Source organism: Haemaphysalis longicornis, unplaced genomic scaffold (assembly GCF_048455015.1).
Source record: "Haemaphysalis longicornis isolate Haplotype H1 unplaced genomic scaffold, Haemaphysalis longicornis Haplotype H1 scaffold_1, whole genome shotgun sequence".
NCBI lineage: Eukaryota > Metazoa > Arthropoda > Arachnida > Ixodida > Ixodidae > Haemaphysalis > Haemaphysalis longicornis.
The window spans coordinates 153,568,157-153,587,855 of NW_027526203.1; the positions used below are offsets into that span (position 1 = coordinate 153,568,157).

Consider the following 19,699-nt stretch of genomic DNA (forward strand, 5'->3'; position numbering starts at 1 on the left):
GCCGACGCAATACAGACAATGAGGCGTGCCGTAGTGGAGGGCTCCGGATTAATTTTGACCACCTGGGGATCTTTAACGTGCACCGAAATCTCGTACACATGGGCGTTTTTTGCTTTTCTCCTCCATCGAAAAGCAGCCGCCACGGCCGGGAATCAAACCCACGACCTCGTGCTCAGCAGCGAACGCCTTAGCCACTGAGTCTTTGAATAAGCTGCCTGTCACATATTACGGCCTGCAAACATTATAACTGAGTAGTCCTGCCCGGCTCCCTCGTGCCCAAGGGTAGAGCTATGTGACACGGAATAGTTTATCAACAGCGGTTTGCGGCGAACGGAAGAGCACAAGGTAATTACCCTTTACCTTTCATTGCCGATAAGGCTCGAACCAGGCGGAGGCACGCTTTACTGATAGCAACATCTGCGCGCGGAGAATGGAAGATTAGAAGCCTAGGCGGGTCGCTTAAACATCTTGTTCTTTTTGCCGCTTTCTGCTGGAATTGCTTGCAGAAGCTCAGGCGTTCACCATCGTAGATTATTGACTTCGCTAATTGCACACAAATGTAAAGCACGTCTTTTCCAAAATGAAACTAAAAACATGATGGCTGACTCTTGAGTGTGAGGGAAGCCGCCTTCCTCGCAATATATAAAAGCTGTAGACTGTGTTTTTTAAATAAGATGAGCTCACATGAAGTTCTCATTTACATTCATTTCACGTGTTCAACCACCCCAAGAAATGTTTATGTAAAAAAAAAAAACATCTATAGATGCTTCTCCAATGAGCTCTCGCCGTTCACAACTTTTGTGACATCACAAACCGTAGTACCCAAAAGCGTAAGGAGTGTCAACACCTGTTTTCACGTTTCTGGCATTTCCTGCCTTCTTAAACAACTGCTAGTTGCAAGAATGGCGTATTTAGATTCTCGGCCCCGTAATGCAGTGGAATTCGGCTGATATGAATTTCATTGTGAAACGAATTTTCAAAATTCCCCCCAAAAAATGCATTGTATACAGTTGAACCCCTTTATAAGAGACACGTATTAGGGAGCAGTTTGTCTCTTATATAAGAGGTCTCTAATAAGCACGGTACCATGTTTTCACTAACTGATCAACCTGTAGTTCTATGTGGGCACCCCAAGACTAAAATAAGCACGTAAGAGTGGTACAGCATGTTGCAAAAGGTTTATTCGAACTTATGTTTTGCACCCAGAATTTATGACATGGTTCTGAACCTTTGTTTGCTTCATGACTGTATTTACACTGTTTTACAATGGCTTCTACAAGTTTTCTCTTCTTTCAGTGTCTGCGGAAGATGAATTGTAGATGTCGAGTTCACAAGCCCAATCACTACACAGAGCCCACAGCTTCTCCTGCTGTGTGCTCTGGCTATTCATCCCCTTTGCAAGACTCAACATCTGCGATGCTTCTTGAATGGGAGCTGCGAAATTGGGAGAGCCCACTACCTACGTGGATGACTACCTGGTTATTTTCGAGGAGAATCTTCTTAGAGCGACTGTAGACGTCATAAAAATATTTAAGCAGAGGGGCTTGGGACTCTATTTTACGATTGAAACAACGAAACGGATTGGCATCCAGTATCTGGATTTGTATCTTCGGTTTGAAAAGGAGCATGCCTGCTGGGTGTATGCGCCACGATCTGTCAAGCATTTGATGAGCTACTCATCAGGCCATACTATGCTTGTTAAAAACGCCATTGCCTTATTGTGTTTTCGCTCAGCAGTTTCGAAATCGTGGCAACACTTGATGACAAATAGCTTCAATGAACAAGTTCAAAAGTTAAGGGGGGACCCACCGCGGTGGCTCAGTGGCTAAGGCGTTGCGCTGCTGAGCACGAGGTCGCAGGTTCGATTCCCAGCCGTGGCGGCCGCTTTTCTGATGGAGGCGAAAAACAAAAACGCCCGTGTGTACGACATTTCGGCGCACATTAAAGATCCCCAGGTGGCCAAAATTAATACGGAGCCCTCCACTACGGCGCGCCTCATCGCCTGCGTTGCGTCGGCGCGTTAAAACCCTACAATCAATCAAAAGTTAAGGGGGGCATGATTTCCACAGGAGTTCTTGTCATGAACAAGTGAAAAACTTCTGAAAATCGTAAAAACAAAATCCGGCTGTCAAGATGATGTTGCAGAGGAAACACAAAAGCTAAAAAAAAGCTGTCGTCGTTCCATACATTCATACCATCACGCACCGCTTAAAAAAAAGTGGGCCATCGCTATATGGAGTGCAAGTGGCTATCATGGCTCGCAACAAGTTGCGTTCTGTATGTGGCAGGCCTGGCAGAAAGATACAGCGGGGAAGTAATAAGAACAGGGTGGGTTGTGGTGTTAACTACAAGAACCGCTATGTTGCCTGCACAATGGGTGTTGTGTACAGCATTCCTTTACCCTGTGGCAGAACTTATGTTGGACAAACTGGCCGTTGTATCAATGTGCGTTTGAGAGAGCATGAATTGTCATTAAAGGGGCACTGACACAAAATTTTGAAGGCGAGATAACTTCGGAGATAGATTGGTGGGAACACATATACATCATCTGCAAAATATCAGCGGCGAATACAGCCTAGAACATATTTAAAATCAATTTTGAAGTGTGCGAAACGCAACCGAGCAGCCAGCAGAGGACCACGCGCAATTGTAAATAAACAACATCCAAACACGTCACGAGTTTGTGTTTGCCGCTTCCGCACTACCGGCCTACCGGCGTTTTTAGCTGGCTCGCCCGGCTCGCCGCTCCAATCGGAGGGCCGGGGGGCGGAGCTTCTGCTCTCGAGAACGAACGACCCGATCGTTGGCGGCGGAGGCAGCGGAGGCGCCGTGATTTCGTAAGCTAATCGGGCAGCTGGCCGCGACCAAAGTTCTACAGCGATTCCAGGCACTCTGTTTCTATTACTGTTTATTACCATTGGATGCGAAAACGCGCCGAAGGCACGAACAGCTCACTGAGCTAGCCACACGGTCGCTGTGCAGGCGGCGGCCATGGCCGCGAAGTGGCCCAGGCCGGCGCAAGTAGCTCGAGTGATAGCTTGTTACCGCTGCACGAAATTGTCCCCAAGTCCCGACCATGGTGGCTTACATGAGAAAGGAGTTAATGATGCGATGGCGGGTTGAATTAAAAATTGTCATCTGCACCGCTTACGAGAGCGGCACTCGAATATCCGCCGCAGTGCTGAGCCGAACACATCTGTAGGCGGACCTGTAGGCAGACCGGCCGGCTGCTCCCAGCGCGCGTCTTGCCACCCACCGTCTCGAGCGTCGCGCTGGTCGCGCGTCGTTCTTTAGCCGCGGTAGCATTTGCACTCGCAGCGCCTGCGTCACATCCACGGTCGCTTTTTAATTAAGCGCCTCACGAGATCAGTACGTGGGGGCATTCGCAGAAACTGCCGTCGATGCAGATTCGACAGTGCTACGGCGGCTCTGCTCTGTGATATTCCTCCGACGGTCACGTGGTCAGCTTTGTTCACACAAAATCCACAAAATCCATCGTTTCGCGGCACTCGCTGAAACCGAAACTGCGACTGGCCGCATTGAAAATGCCTCTAATTAAACAACCGTCGCACGCTGAAGCAAATGAGGTTTCTACAGGTTATAAGTAGGTCACTAGCTACTTATCGCAACAAAAAAAACAAGATGCAAAATTTTTGTGTCAGTGCCCCTTTAAAGGGCCCTCCATCACCCCATCTTTCTTCACATTGTACTAAGTGCCGCGAATGCAAACCGAATCTTCCTGCCACTGTCATTTTATTTAGGCACTGTGAACAAGCGCCCCGTGAATATATGGAAGCGTTCCACACAGCAGAAAGAGTAGACAAGTGTGCCAGCCAAGCTAGTCTCAACCCCAAACAGATTCTATACTATCTGCGTGGGCCTTGACTGTAGCCATGCATATCTAGTTGCCTTATCACCGTGACCTTTGTAAACCTGTTTTGCTCATGCGCAGTTTTTTTTTTTTGTTTTCTATTGGTCGTGTTAAGTGCTTATATTCACCCTTCTTGATATAAAACTTTAGTTGCTAGACCAGCGGCTGTCCTTGTGTTCCACTTCCTTCGTCTTCGTTTAAGTTCACACTGGTTTCATCCAAGAAGGTTAGAGGCGGTCGCTAGAGCTACCTGCCCACCTTCACAGCAGGAGCCACCGCCATGTTGCCGCTGTCTGTCACGTGCGCAGCGTGTTTCCATGTGCAGAGAGCTTACTTTTTATAGTTTTCTGGTGATACAAATATTCAGGTGATACGAATATTTTCTACCGCCCCTTGAGATGCATATCGCCGAGATTCAACTGTACATCGATACAGGCCAACTTTTTACAGCGGGCTGCATACACTCTTGCGTTGTACAACCGGCGGGACATTGTTTCATGGGGAGCTTGCTGGGGCTGCAGTGATTTATCGTAAGACACCAGTCGTCGCATAATCAGTGGACATATAATCGGGGTTTCACCATACTTACTGCCAGTGCCAACATGCTGGCAAAACTGCAGTGCAGCGCAATATGGCAATGTCGACAGACAGGCAAATGCTGCAACCTCCTGACCACAGCCCACTTAGCTGGCACCATAAGGAGACAGCAATTACTGATACAACGGGCGGCAAGTGCATCTGTGAGCGAGTAGCATTCGAGGGCGATCTGCCTCTGATGTCGTCGCTTGCTCTGTGGGCAGAGCAGCCACCGCACAGGCCAAGTGAGGGCCCCTCTTAGCAAAACAGGGCCGAGACCCACCTTGGGGCACCTGGCCAGCAGAGCAGCGATGGCGTTCAAGTTCATGTGGAGGCTGGTGCTCCCCGCGCCAGGCGTATCCCCAAGCAGCTCTTCAAGGCCGGACTCCCGTGTGGGCGGCAGTGGGCGCAGCTCATCGTCCACCTGAAGCCGCACATTGTGCAGCAGCCACAGGGTCTTCACGGTTGGAAACCAGCCCACCAGGTCCCAGACCAGGTCCTTGTTGTGGACGACAATGAGCGTCTCAGCGCCTTCCAGCACGTGCCTGCGAGACGGTGCTCAATATGGCTCGGGTGTGGAGACAGGGCTTCCAGGGCTTCCGAATACGTCTGGCCGCTTTACCAACCAGACTGCAATCTATGCGTCCATTTTCGCCATTCCATTTGTACATGCTCACTATTACGTCTCGTGGCGTCCCACTCGTATTGTACTCAGCAGTAACCTTTCCCCACCACCACCCGAACTGTGACACCCCTCCCCTGGGGCTACCCCTGCAGCTGCAAAAAGCTTCCCGAAGAAGTTGGATGACCCAGCACGGTGCTTTATATGCATGCATGTGCAAAACAAAAACGCTGCGGCAGAGGGGCCAGCTTTCACCAGCCCCCGAAACGTCATTAAAAGATGCTTTTTTCTTCTTTTTCAGCTATTTTGTCCACACCTTCCCACTGGCGTACAGGAATGGTTTTCAAACGCATACATAATTTAATAAAGTTAAGAATACGGAACCTTGAATGAACATAGGAAGGGAAAGCAACAGGCAAAACCTCCAGCTGAGGTCAAGAGGGAGAGGTTTTGTGGGCATGCATGAAAACTGGAATTGCAAATACAAGAAAAATGAAGAAACTACGTGCTCCCTAGCAGGATAGGAACCTGGGATAGGCTGTATGAATGTAGGCTTTGCTTAAAAAAAAATATTCCCATTAAGGCCCAAACTTAGGCTTACTACATTCCAGTATAGTACTCCAACGCCATGCTTCAGAAGGAAAATGACAGCCTCCAAATGCCAAAAAAATGTTCGCCTCAATATTGCAAATGCCATTCGGTGACTCTCTTGGTACCTGTGCATTAAGTCACCACTGAGCCTTGACAGGACATGGTTTGTCTTTGTCGATGTATCCTTTACCCATCTCCCCTGAACAGTCCGCAGCTTTTTCCCACTAATGTCCAAATCGTGACACCAGGACGACAAAAACAGTCTTCTCTCGCAAAATGCACAAGCACTCTCGCTAGCACCCAAGAGTGTGATCACCATCACCATCAGTCCACAGCTAGATGAAGAGCTCTCTGAATGCACCCTTTTACCACCAAATTTCCTCACCTCCATTGAGCTGCCCCTCCTCTTTTAACCCCAACCTTCCGTCCCAACCCTGGTGGCGTATCGGTTGTCGACTGTCTCCGCATTAGTACATGCCCAGCGCAACTGCAATCTTCTCCCTTCATCTTAGCTGGGACACCCTCGTCTTCTCCTCTCCCCAACGTGAGATGCTTCTTTCCTATCAATAAACCTTTCTCTCATCATTCTTTCGACGGCTTGCCTTGCCAAGCTAAGCATCAGATACAGACACAATCATCAGCACCAGCAGCAGCAGCCTGTCTCCGCCCACTGCAGGGCAGAGGCCTCTCCCATTGATCTCCAATTATCCTGGCCCTGTGCTAACTGCGACCAATTTACTCCGGCAAACTTCTTGATCTCATCTGACCACCAACTTTCTGCCGCCCCCTGCCATGCTTGCCTTCTCTGGGGATCCACTCTGTTGCCCTTAATGACCAACGGTAATCTTGCCCTGCCCACACGCACACACAATTGCACACACAATAAATGCAACAAAAAAGGAGTGGCCAGTGACCATCCCTGACTTTCAACATTAAACCTCCAAGGGTTGCGGCTTTATAGATCCCACCTGAATCGCACAATTTTTATCAAAGATGCTGTCTTCTCTAGCATTTCTATTTCCTATTTTAATCCAAAAAAGAGACCTCCACCTAGTTCATAGCATTCTTTATGGTTGGCTTCCTTTCTACCTATGTATTAATGCATGCATTTTCCCTACACGCTGTACAGCCAGCCACGAATGAAACCCAACAAGCCAAGAACTTGGACACAAGTTTCGATATTCGCACACAGAACGAAAATCGCAGCTGTGTTCAGCTACATTTACAAACTGCAATGACTGTGCTTCATTGCATGTGAGATATGCAGTTACTTCACATGTAAGGCAACGAACGTATATTTGTGCTTTGGTGTTGTTATAATTTTCACATCTTTGAACTAGAAATGCCATTCCTTTGGACACTACAGCTTTGAAGTTTTCAGCTAAATGCATTTGTTGAAGTGAATGCTGTGTCTCAAGTAGTTTATCATGCGAAATGCCCAAAAAAACAGCGCGTTGTTATTAAGATCCCTGCAAATGCATACTAATGTGTTTAATGAATATTCAGCTTTTTTTCCCAACTTTTCTTCAATCCTTTGTTCCATTTGCGTATTCATAAAAAAACATATATGTGCACGGCGTGTTAAATTTTACAAGCAAAAAGTAAATTTTATGAGAAGTAGAGTACTCGCTATAGAACGAGGCCGGTTGTATACATACGAGCGCCGATGTTGATGGCCAGCTAACATCAGTATATCTGCTTAATTAAGTAGATACAGAAAACTTTTTTTTTTGAAGGCCTGAGGTGTCAATGTACCAATCAAAGACCCCACTTCAAAACAGCTGATTCAGTTGTATGCAGCATAATACATATAGTGTGACAGTTTTTCAGCATCAAGAATGAACTCATGATTACTATACTCCCTAATGCAAAATTTGTGCGGAGCACGAGCTGCAGTCTTCTCAGTGATGGAGCATACCTGCTGCGTCTCAGGAAGTGATCGCAGGATCGGCGAATGCACGGCAACACGCTACTCTGCTGCCACCTCGCAGCGCGTCGCCGGTGCCGGCCAGCGTGTTGTTGCAAATCATGTTTGAACCTCCCGCGCAAATGCCACATGGTTTGGATTAGTGGTGAACGGAACAGCGTCTGGGGAAAGCGTCCGGCGAAGGGCGCTCCTTGGCAGCGACGCATGAAACAAGTGTGAGGAAGAGGCAGTGACAGAGATGTTGTCTCCACGCGTGCCGCCCTCCCCCTCGCCCTTCGCCAGACGCTCCTCTCCGTTTTCTTTCTGTCGACGCTGCTGCATTCGCTCACTCGTTTAAGCGGACATAAACAGACGCCGCCCCCGCGAAACCCAGGCAACGGCTGCCAAAGGGCTGCGGCCTAAAAGATAGCCACACAAATACAAAAGACAATACTCTACGGTATGCATTTATGCATGCCCTGGACTACGCCCAAAAATTTTTCTTCTCATTCTGTATCCGAGTTGGGCCTAACAAGGTATACGGCTACATCATCAGAAGCCTTTTTCATTATGTTTTAGTGCTAGGTGCCCAAGGTAACGTACTGTGCAGCTGTGCAAAGGTGCCTTGACGTCTCGAAGCTACCACAGCCCGCGAACACTGCGGTGGCCACATTGTTCTTGCCCAGGAGAGCACGATTTGTGACCATACTTTTCTGGTTCATGCTGAGAAAGTGGCCCTCAAGGTTTGGGCGAAGGCCAGCTGGAAGCCGCCTGGGCATCTGCCACGTGTCTTTCATGGCGAGGATGATCAAGTCTTCCTCGGACACCAGCTTGTCCGGGTCCTCGAGTGCCCTCAGTGCCTCCATGGCAGCCTCGCATTCACTGCAGCTCCACTCACTCAACCAGGATTGGGGTCCAGGCTGCGCAAAGGAGAAAACAGGAACATCCTTAAGCATGCGCTTGGTGACGCCAACACATTGCAAGTGTCTGTAGATGACATGAGCTCAACGCAGAAAGTATACAAACTGATAGAAACACTCAACACTGAACTTCACTTTTTCGTTTTTTGGCTGCCCGCCACATTTCCAGAGGCAACGGCCGGCCAGTCGTTTTTCTTGAATAGCTGCCCATTCCCAGCACAGTGCCATAGCTTTCCGATTTTCTCAAGGCAGGCATCACAAGTTCCTTGCGGGCGGCCAAAACTTCCTTGAAGCTTTTTGACTGAGTGCACTGGCAATCCGAACACTGTAAATTGGGAAGGCTCACTATGAGCTCCCTGTCTTAGTGTACAAAGTATTCCGGACGTGACACAATGCCCGGGTCAGTGGCCAAATATCTACTCGATATCTACTAGAATGTTGGCATAGACCTTCGGCATAGAACATCGCGCAGGTCTTGTTTTCAGCAAAGCGGTTAAGTGGGGCGTAGGCAAGGTATGATGGTTGTACGCTTTCCCCGACCAAAGGCCGTTTACTGGTAAGAGTGAACTGGAATGTTTCAGTGAACTGTACCCGAGCAGCATTTGGAATTGCTTTTGCTTCACAAAGTTGCGCTCAGAAAAAAACGTTCTGAAGACCGCGTCTGAAAAGCTCGCATTCGAATTGGCTACATTTTCCAGGACATTCCCAAACTGCCTCCATTCTCGCATTAAAAAAAAGAAAAGGAGGTAGAGAGGACAGAACATCAAGTAGTGCATGCATTTTAGCAGTGATGGATGCTCAGTGCACACACGTATTCAGACTACTGAGCTCTTGCTACATCATATCGCGTGCACGCGCTTTTTTTTTTTTTTCAATGACACATTCACACAAAGCATGACGGGCTCTGCCGCAGAAGGAAGGAGTGTGGAGGGACCGATCTGTTTCCCAAAGTTTTTGGTTTCCTCGGGGGTGGATAGAATATTGGCATGCCCATCCTAATGTACGACCGAGACGTATTTTTCTCTTGAAAGCGATGCAACAAGCTTAGAAAGGCTTCAACTTCTGCTTTCGTCGCAGTTTGATCCGTCAGCATGCAATGCGTTCATGTTAGTGGCGCACAGACATCTGCGATCAAAGTGCCCCAATTAAAGAATGCCCGTTAAGAAAAACAAAAAATGAAGCCCCTTGAAGTGCACGCCAACTGCATACCGAAGTTTTTTTAAGTTTTGAATTGACTTCTTGCTCAGTTTTGTGTTTTATTTTTGTTTTCTATTTCTTCTCATGTTCCAAATCCCCTTTGATATGGGACACCTTGGTTCCACCCCGAGTTCTTTCGCTTCGCGATACCCTTCCACCTTACACTGCAGATGCATTCAATCAGTCTCCTACACATTAGACCACTGCTTGAGTTAAGCATGTGTCCTGGAACGCGTCCGGCTTCAAACGCATTTGGAGCCTCTAGAGGTGCTATAAGCACGCATGCAAAAAAAAAAGTGACACACGGCCACAACCGCTTTGCTGTATTTGGCACCTCGTGCTTTAAAAAGGCGGGTAAAGTTGGCCTTGCCGCGAGGCGCCGTGACGTGAGGTAATCAAAGAATGTATGAAATCCTAGCATAAAACAGCTCCTCTGTAAAAGAATAAAAATTATACCGACTTCAAGTCTTCTTTAAAACAAATGTACGCGCACCCCATGCATATGCAAAAAAAAGTGATTGCCCTACGCCGGGATCCATGAACGTTGATCTGAAGGTGGATACTGTATCACTACACTGCAGCCCCTCTGATGATGACTGATAGTGTTATCCCCTTAGTAGAGGGGTGATAACGTGTCATCTTACCAAAAACAAAAATTAAAAAAACTAATACACCTATGTTTTACTCCATTTGTTTAAGGCTAGCGCTGCTCTTAGGGCAGGCACAAAATACTTATTTTTTCTGTTACAGGTGGTAGCTGTCCTAGGCAATATTCCCCTCTGCTTTTCGTCCATCAGCATTCTAGTGTTCTCTTCGTTGCCTCGACAGCCTTGAATTTAACTCCCTCTGTTCAATCTGTACTACCCTTAAATCCTAGGGCTTCTGGAGGCCGAATATTTCTGTCAAGTAGATTTGGGTGGATACCCTCGCATTCTAACACTATGTGCCGCATAGTTTCTGTTTCTCTTCCACAGACCACGCATAGCCATCATTTTGTGAATACTTCCACACAAAGCTCTTTGTTCGCAAGCAACGTGCTCTAGCTTCAAAAAAAAACAAAGCACTGCCCTTGAAATTATCGTAGAAACTTTCCTTTCTGATGTCCAATTTCTCAGCCCTGTACATTTCTAATGACGTTTTAGTTTCCATTTTTTCTCTGTATTTATTCGTTTCTATCTGCCTTGCCTCTTTCTTGGTTACCTTGGCTGTCTTGGATTCTCCACTGTTCTTTCCGTAGCCTTTTAGTCTTAGAAGCTGAAAGAAGGACGAATCGGAGCGCCGTAATCGCCGGAGTGCTCCCACGTGGTTTGGGACGCGCGCTGCCGCCGAAAACGGTGGACTACGCAGGTTGCACAAAATATCGCCGGTCGTGGTTCTTAGGTTTTGTTCATTCGGCTCAGCCACAAAATAAATGCCGTTTTTCTTTTTGCGCATCTAAGCGCGCAATCACGTGCACAGAGCGTACAAATCGAGTTGCACTGTTGTCATGACAAGCATTCTGCGCGCGTGAATATTAAGATCCACAGGAGCCGCCTCGTGCCGTGACACACCGATATTCAATGCAGGAGCAGTACTGCGAAAAACACTGGCCGGTTGTACAGTGGCACTGCGCATTTAGACATCGCACTTATAATGCCGCCTTTGAGTACTGAACGACTGAACGCAACTGATCGAAAGAATGGCCGACGCCGAAACACGATTGGCACTTTCACACGGATTCGCCCGCTTCCACGTAGCCTAACGGCTTTCAGTACAGCAACAATTCAACGCCACTAAAGCCGGACACGATAACGTCGTTCAAAAACTTACGATTCAGCGTTGTCTTGCGCGCCGACAACGACAATCAGGAGGGCCCTAAAAAAGAACAGAGCAGCAGCCAACCAGGCCGTAGGATCTGGATTTCTCTTTGGCTGTGGCTAGCGTTCCTTCCGACGTGATTTCGGCTTTTCTCCATTTTCCATACAGTTGAGCTTTCAACTTTCGACGTGTGCGTCAAGTACGCCTTGTAGCTTAGCTTTGAGCTCTTTAATGCAAAAAAAAAGTTTAAACGGGTGTATGCGCAGCGCTTTATATACCATAAACTCGTCAACAAAATCAATGTGATGAACATGGGGCACCGTGTCTTCCACTATGTCCTCCACCCAGCAAAAAAGAGTTTCGGTTTCGACTTTTTCGGCCGTAGGCTGCGATGCACTAAAGCGGGCCGGACACGCTCCGGCCAGGGCGTAGCCAGGGGGCGGCACACCGGGCCCCTTCCCCCCAACTCTCGAATTTTTTCATGTCAGGTTGGCGTGCGGTTCAATAACCGCCTGAAGTCGCCGGCAGGCGCGGACGCCTGATCCGTACTAGAGTGTGAAGACGGGCTAGTTGGTTCATTTATCATGGAAAAAAAAAAAAAAAAACTGGCCGCTCCAGATGCTAGCTGTATATGTAAACATATACAGCCGTGTGTCGCGCAGACGTTGCCCAGCTCCGCATATATCTCCTGCTGCATTTCGCGTTGATCTGCGCTGGAAACCCTTGCGAACCGATCGAGGCGGTCGTGCTGTTTCGCTGGCGGAACAACACAGCAGCGAAACGGTGGAACAGCAGGAAAAGCCTCATATGGACATACATTTGGTCATGATTTCAGAGTTATATTTTGTCATTTATTGTATTTACTGTTGTACGAAGTGTGTGATAACATATCTGTCACTGTATTTTGTTCAGACATCTACCAATCCTTGATATGTTTATTTTCCTCCCGACATCGCCTATCATTGCTAATGCAGTTAAATAAAATATGCTGTATGCAAAGCATTGCTTTCTGCCCATATATTGTCTCCACATCAACAAAACTGTGCAATTCTCCTCATTGCGGAGTTTTGTCTTTTTTGGAACTATATACTTCTTGGTTGGACATACTTCCGACTCTGCAAACGGGATGAGCCGGAAGTGGACGTGGAGGAGCCCGAATGGGGAGCATAAAAATGAAATAGACTTCATATTATGCGATAACCCTGGCGTCGTGCAGGACGTACGCGGAAGCTTTGCTCGGAACGGTAAGGTGTAGTGACCACCGTCTGGTGAGATCTCGGGTTAGGCTAGATTTGAGGAGGGACCGCAACAAGCTAGTACGAAAGAAGCCGATCAATGAGCTAACAGTAAGACGTAAAGTTGAAGAATTCAGGATCGCGCTGCAGAACCGATATACCGAAGAAGCAGACTTTACGACACAGGAAGCCAGCGACAATCTTACACGCATTATCACAGAGTGTGCAGTAGAAGTCGGGGGCCCGATGTACAGGATACTGGTAAACTTTCCCAGTAGACGAAAGATATAATTAAGAAATGGCAAAATACGACAATCTCCACCCCAGCTGACAGAATATAACTAGTGGAGCCTTCTAAGTCAATCATAATTAAGCTTAACAGCAGCTGACATACGGAAGTATTATGTATGGAGAGGATCGAATATGCTATAAAGAAGGGAGGCAGCCAGAAAGCAGTGGAGAGGCGTCTAGGCTTGGGGAGAAATCAGATGTATACACTTAAAAACAAGCAAGGCAATGTCGTCACAAATAGGGATAAAATAGTCATAGTAGCCGAGGAGTTCTATAGAGATCTGTACAGTAGCCGGGACATCCAGGATAATGCCGAAAGAGAAAGTAGTTCAGAGGAGATTGACATCCCACGCGTAACGACAGAAGTAAGGAAGGTTCTGAAAGAAATGAAAGGGGGCAAAGCACCTGGTGAAGATCAGATAACAGGAGACCTCTTGAAGGATGGCGGGCAAATTGTACTAGTAAAACTGGCAAACCTGTACACGCAATGCCTAATGACCGCGAGTGTACCGGAATCTTGGAAGAATGCGGACATCATCCTAATCCACAAGAAAGGTGATATGAAAGACTTGAAAAATTGCAGACCGATCAGTTTACTGCCAGTCGTCTACAAGGTACTTACCAAGGTAATCACTAACAGAATTTCTGCCACCTTAGATTTCAGTCAACCTAAAGAACAAGCCAGGGTTTTGTAAAGGCTTATCAACAATGGACCATATTCACACGACCAATCAGGTGATAGAGAAGTGCGCTGAGTATACTGAACCCCTATATATATTCTTCATAGACTATGAGAAAGCATTTGACTCGGTCGAAACCTCAGCAGTCATTCAGGCATTAGGGAACCAGGGTTTAGACGAGCATTATGTAGAATATATACTAGAGGATATTTACCGTGGGTCCACAGCTACCATCATCCTCCATAAGGAAAGCAGTAAAATACCTATAAGGAAGGGCGTCAGACAAGGAGACACAATCTCTCCAATGTTATTCACAGCGTGTTTACAAGAATATTCAGAACATTGGATTGGGAACAGGTGGGAGTAAGGGTTAATGGAGAATACCTCAATAACCTCAGATTTACTGATGACGTTGCGTTGTTAAGTAACTCGGGGGATGAATTGCAAAGCATGCTTACCGCACTGGACAAACAGAGTAGAAACGTGGGCCTGAAAATTAATATGCGGAAAACTAAAGTAATGATCAATAACCTCGGGATAGCACAGCGGTTTTATATAGGTGGCGAGGCAGTGGAAGTGGTAAGCGAATATATCTGCTTCGGCCAAGTTGTGACCCCGGATCCCAACCATGAGGCAGAGATAATTCGAAGGATAAGAATGGGGTGGAGTGCATTGGGCGGGCATTCTCAGATAATGAACGGCAGCCTACCATTGTCCCTGAAGAAGAAAGTGTATGACAGCTGCATCTTACCGGTACTCACCTACGAGGCAGAAACTTGAAGGCTCACTAAGAGGATTCAACTTTAATTGAGGACGACTCAGCGCGCAATGGAACGGGAGAGCGGAGTGGGTCAGGGAACAAGCGCGTGTTAAGGGCATATTAGTAGAAATTAAGAAGAAGAAATGGACGTGGGCAGGGCATGTAATGCGAAGGCAAGATAGCCGTTGGTCATTGAGGCCAACAGAGTGGATCAGAGAGGGCAAAGCGTGGCAGGGGGCGGCAGAAAGTTAGATGGGGAGATGAGATCAAGAAGTTTTCGGGGGATACATTGGTCGCAGTTAGCACAGAATCGGGAAACTGGAGATTACTGGGAGAGGCCTTTTCCCTGCAGTGGGAGTAGATAGGGTGGTGATGACGATGATGATGACTTCTTGGTTGGAATCAGCATTCTTAGTTGCTTAAAGGAGCCTTAAAGAGAAAATACAACTTCGTTTAATTTGAAAGAACTAGGATTCAGTATCTCACTCAGCTCCAATATGTTTTTAACGAAAAAAAAAAGCAAGAAGTATTTAAAAACTTTCAAATTTCGCGCCACAGTGACGTGTATCAGCAAGAATGACGTCATACGGGCCAACAATAAAACATAATTTTCAGTGCGTTAACTGAACGTTAGCATTCAAGTGATGCGGTCAAATGCAACTAGAGGCCCCATTATAGACGTTCATGTGTCGTCGCGACAGGTCAGTTATATAGGCGGCCGCCAATCGCACAAACAAGGTTCTGTGACGTCATATAAAAGTTGCGGGAAATTGGCTGGGGGGTCGCGACTGCTTCACACGTTTTCTTTAATATCTCCGTTATTTGTTCGAAAATTGCGATGATATTGGTATCATTGTTATCGGGACTAAGCAGTCTTTCTAATAAAGCCAACTTGTATTTTGTCTTCATGGCTCCTTTAACCACTATTTCAGCGAAGCAATGTCTGTTCGACTAAACAGCTAGAAATAGGATGAAATTTAAGAAACGCGCAACAAGCTAAACACTCAACAGAAGTGCAATAAGGTGCTCGGCTGAGTGTATATATAGTACTACCCGCCGCGGCGGCTCAGTGGCTATGGCGTTATGCTGCTAAGCACAAGGACGCGGGTTCGATTCCCGGCCGCAGCGTCCGCTTTTCTGATGGAGGCGAAAAGCAAAAACGCCCCTGTGTTTGAGATTTCGGCGCACGTTAAAGATCCCCGGGTGGTCAAAATTAATCCGGAGCCCTCCACTACGGCGCGTGCCTCACCGCCTGTGTAGCGTCGGCGCGTTGAACCCTGCAATCAATCAATCAATTAATGAGTGTAGTATAGTGACGTTTGTTTTCTTCACTGCCATATTATACAAATTTGCCGCAAGTACTCGAGTGAGATTTGAAGGTTATCGCGGGACTGCAGCTCATTAAAACGAAGCAGAGGAATTACACCAGCTTCCCTGCCAATTTTATAAGCGGCTGCGTCGGCTTAGATAAAAGGCAAATAAGTCTGTGCTTGAAACAGAAAGGGGGGCAAGTTGGTCGTGGGGGCCATTGTTATAGCATTAAACAGTCAACAAGGAACAGAATAGTGCTAAATCGTGATTTTCATGGTTATGCGATGAACCGCTACACCCCCGGCACGCTTGACCGGTCGATGCTCGCGTAATAACCTTGTAATCGGGCTCGACTGTACTTCATAATTCGTAGATCGGAACAATTATTCGTCCCTTTACTAAAGAAAAATGCAAAACACGCGAATCTTGGTAGTAAACACCGAATGTTGGCCTCCACTTCCGCCTGACGAACATCAGGGCCCGTACGCCGCTCACGAGCACGCTCACGAGCACGCTCACGAGCGCGTGCCCGCACAACCCCCCTGTTCTTCGGCCGAAAAATTGCCTCGTTAGAATCATGCCTTTAATGCACACTTCGCCCAAATAAGCTGTGTATAATGAGGAAAAAAGGGAATGGCTATGCGACCCAAGAGCTCATTTCCTGCAACGAAACATATATGATGTTATGTGCCCAGCTGTGTGATTGGCTGAGGCTGGCAAAATCAAGTGCAAATTAGGCAGGGCTTGCCGAACGAGCTATTTGCGCTTATGTGTAATGCATATTCATTTTACAGCAGTAATAATGGTGGGGTAAACAATGAAAGTTACGAAAATACACGTAAACATAGAAGTACGTACCGATGCGCACTGCTGTTGGTACTGGGCGCACTATGCTTGTTTAGCTGCACAGCAGTCCGCCGCTTTGGAGTTGTCCTACACGGCACTGGCCGGTTGCCGTAAGCGACGCACGCTGCCTTACGCGGCCCTGTTTGTCGAGCGTACCGCATGTATCACGAAACGATTACTTTCTACCGTAACAAAAAAATGAAGGAAGCTCACACTAACGCGTAAGGCTTGAAGGCAGCGAAGCTGTAAGCCCCCTTCACGACCATCACGAAGGTTTAAGTCCACGATTGCAGCCGATTTGCTTCTCCGCTGCCGCAACGACCTTCACTCCGTCAGTCTTGTGAGATTCCTTTTCGCAATCTCCCTAATTGGGTATGCTTTCAATTGGCTTGACAAACGGGCGCCGGGGACGCTGGGCAGTCGCCACGATGCACGCACACAGGAGCGGTCGGCATTTTCTTAGTTTTTTTAACTGCCGGGCGGTCGCCGCCATCTTGGCCAATCTCCCTATGTGGCAGTGATTTCCCTACACCCCCCCCCTAGGGGGTGTGTAGACCCCCCCTAGTTTTTCTGGACACCCCCCCTTGAATCCCCAAATTTCACTCTTGTCAGTCCTTGTATGGACCTTTTTCAGTATCGATCTGCGCATGCGCGGGCTGCCCGTCTGCTATTCTTGGCAGTAGCCTCGGGCAAAATAAACAAAAGTGTGCCCCCCGAGCTTGCTGTTAGCGTTGCACGTATTTATTTGCTTTTTTTCGACAGCTCGTGGCAAGTTCGCATGTGCACACAAAAAAGGCTTTTAAAGGAAAGGGGCAAAGTGGTTTGAGGCTGACCACGCTGCGAGCACATTGCTACCAGCCAGGGAGTAGCGAAAAGCGCTACGGAAGCTAATCCTGGCGTTTTAATAAATCGGGAGCGTACAATCGGTGCCTGATTTATAAGTGCTGCATAATTCGTGTACTACCTAAACATTGGTTCAAGAACTCAAATTTCGTCACTGGCCCTGGTAACAAGTTCGAAAATGTCCTTATACGTTGAAAAATGGCGAGAAATTAAAAAAAAAACTGAATACGGACCTTTCATGGTAAAACATGAATTTCTCTAAATTTGTTTTTTTCTTAGATTGAATAGAAAGCACCGCATCTCAGGTGTATATATATATATATATATATATATATATATATATATATATATATATATATATATATATATATATATATATATATACATATATATATATATATATATATATATATATATATATAAATGAAAAACGTACGTCACTGGGATGAGCGTTTGGTTAACAGACGTCTATTATTTAACTAGTGCGATAAAAAAAACAGCTTTTCTAGTTTATGAACCCCCCCCCTTCATAGCCATTGAGACACCCCCCCCCCCCCCCCCCCCCTTGATTCGATGCCTGGGGAAACCCCTGCTATGTGGGTATGCTTGGCTTGACGAACCCGCGCTGGGGACGCCGGGAGGTTGTCGCAATGCACGCACTTAAAGGCCAACTGCACTCAAAAATTTTTTTTGTCCAAATAAGTAGTCTATGCTCTTAAAATCACCATGGCGAAATCCTTAGCTTCGTAACCACAAAGAGCGCTAGGTACCGCCGTTCAAAGTACCTCCGAGCAGACGACGTTTGCACCTGGCGGAGAGTCGCCGTAACAAGTTCCGAGCGGCCTGTGACGGAGGTTGGGGAACCTGTCCCGTGAAGCTCGCGCTTCTCCGGCGACTTGCAGGCCGCTCCGCCGGGCGCAATGATGCGTTCGCCCGGGGTTTCTCTGCTACACCAGCGCGCTGTACCGGCGTCGCCATCAAATGTTTAAACTAACTGCATAGGCAGTAATAACCCCCATTTTTCTCAATGCAAAAAAAAAAATGATTAGAAGCCTAAACCTATTCAGGCGCTTGCGAACGTGTTGGAGTTAGCAAAACTATTTTTACTTGAAAATAATATTTTTACTCGAAGAAAAAAATAGCGTGAAAGGAGCACTTGCCTTACATTTGTCATTCCTATTGCATTTACCACAGAAAAAAAAAAGATATATTATAAATTATTGACCACTTGCACTTTTGCGTCCAATATTGGCCTCATTTGGGCTGGCCCAACGCCACCTCTATCCTTTAGACATTTCCAAAAGTTTTACGACCCAAATAGAGTTCTTGTAGACGCGGCTATGAACATTTGTGCGACTTTTGTCTCGCTAGATAAGTGAACCAAAATCAGCCTTTCTCGTAGTAACAAATACACCCGCACAAATATTGACCATCGTATTTGGGAAGTGCGAAAACTAAACTGCTCCTCTCCTAAACAATAGATTATATTTTTGTTCGATTCCCAAGTGAAGCATTTACTTTGAGCCTTAGATTTAGTTTATTTGAAAGTAAAACGTTTTCAACAGTACCTGTCTCTGGTTAAAGTAGAACACAGCGGTAGATAGGAAGTGTTTTCGTGTTTTAGTGCGTCATTTAGCTCTCGAGGCGGGCTTATAGTTTCAGATCCCTTTTATAATTCGATTCTCGATGTGCACACAGGGGAAAAAATACTGGGCCGATATTCACGAAGCTGTTTGTATGTAATGTATAGTAGAAATAGTGATTTATCTCCGCCCGCGTGCGATTTGTTCCCTTCAGAGAGGGCGACGTGATAGCCAAGGGGTCGGCTATAATAAAAGCTGCTTTTCGATATCGTATACGAGCAAATAGCTTTGTAAATCAGGGTCCGTTTTTTACTTGCAATGCCAAAAATTGCCATTCCGGCAGTTATTATGATGGAAAAAATTACTGTCGGGTGGTCTACTTCATCTCGATTGATTGCAACAGGATGCCGAATTGCGCCCAACTCCATTATCATGAGCAAACGTTAGTGGAAGTTCTTCTGCGGAAATAAAAAAGCGAAACGCGGCGCTACCACGCGCATTTGAAGGCGGCTCTGAGCGGGCGCCGGCTCTGGCGCGGTCGCTTCCGTTCCCTCACGTACGTCACGTCCGGCCGCCGCTATGGCCGCCTTTTCTATTCAGTTTCGGTTCCGCAAACGCGAATGTCGCGAGCCGTTTCCGTCGCGCGCGTTGATGTTTGAAGCGCAATATT

The 19,699-nt window shown here is 47.0% G+C and overlaps 1 protein-coding gene across 1 annotated transcript in view; it reads right to left on the minus strand.

Moving 5' to 3' along the window:
- LOC144138046 (uncharacterized) overlaps window positions 1-11,629 on the minus strand; it is a 46,314-nt gene extending 34,685 nt beyond the window's left edge. Inside the window, exons 1-3 of the mRNA XM_077670114.1 lie at window positions 11,493-11,629; window positions 8,170-8,486; window positions 4,731-4,992 (exon numbers count right to left, since the gene is read on the minus strand). Coding sequence (XP_077526240.1) covers window positions 4,731-4,992; window positions 8,170-8,432 — 525 coding nt within the window. The 5' untranslated portion in view covers window positions 8,433-8,486; window positions 11,493-11,629. The remainder of the gene's footprint in view (window positions 1-4,730; window positions 4,993-8,169; window positions 8,487-11,492) is intronic.
- Between the last annotated feature and the right edge of the window lie 8,070 nt (window positions 11,630-19,699).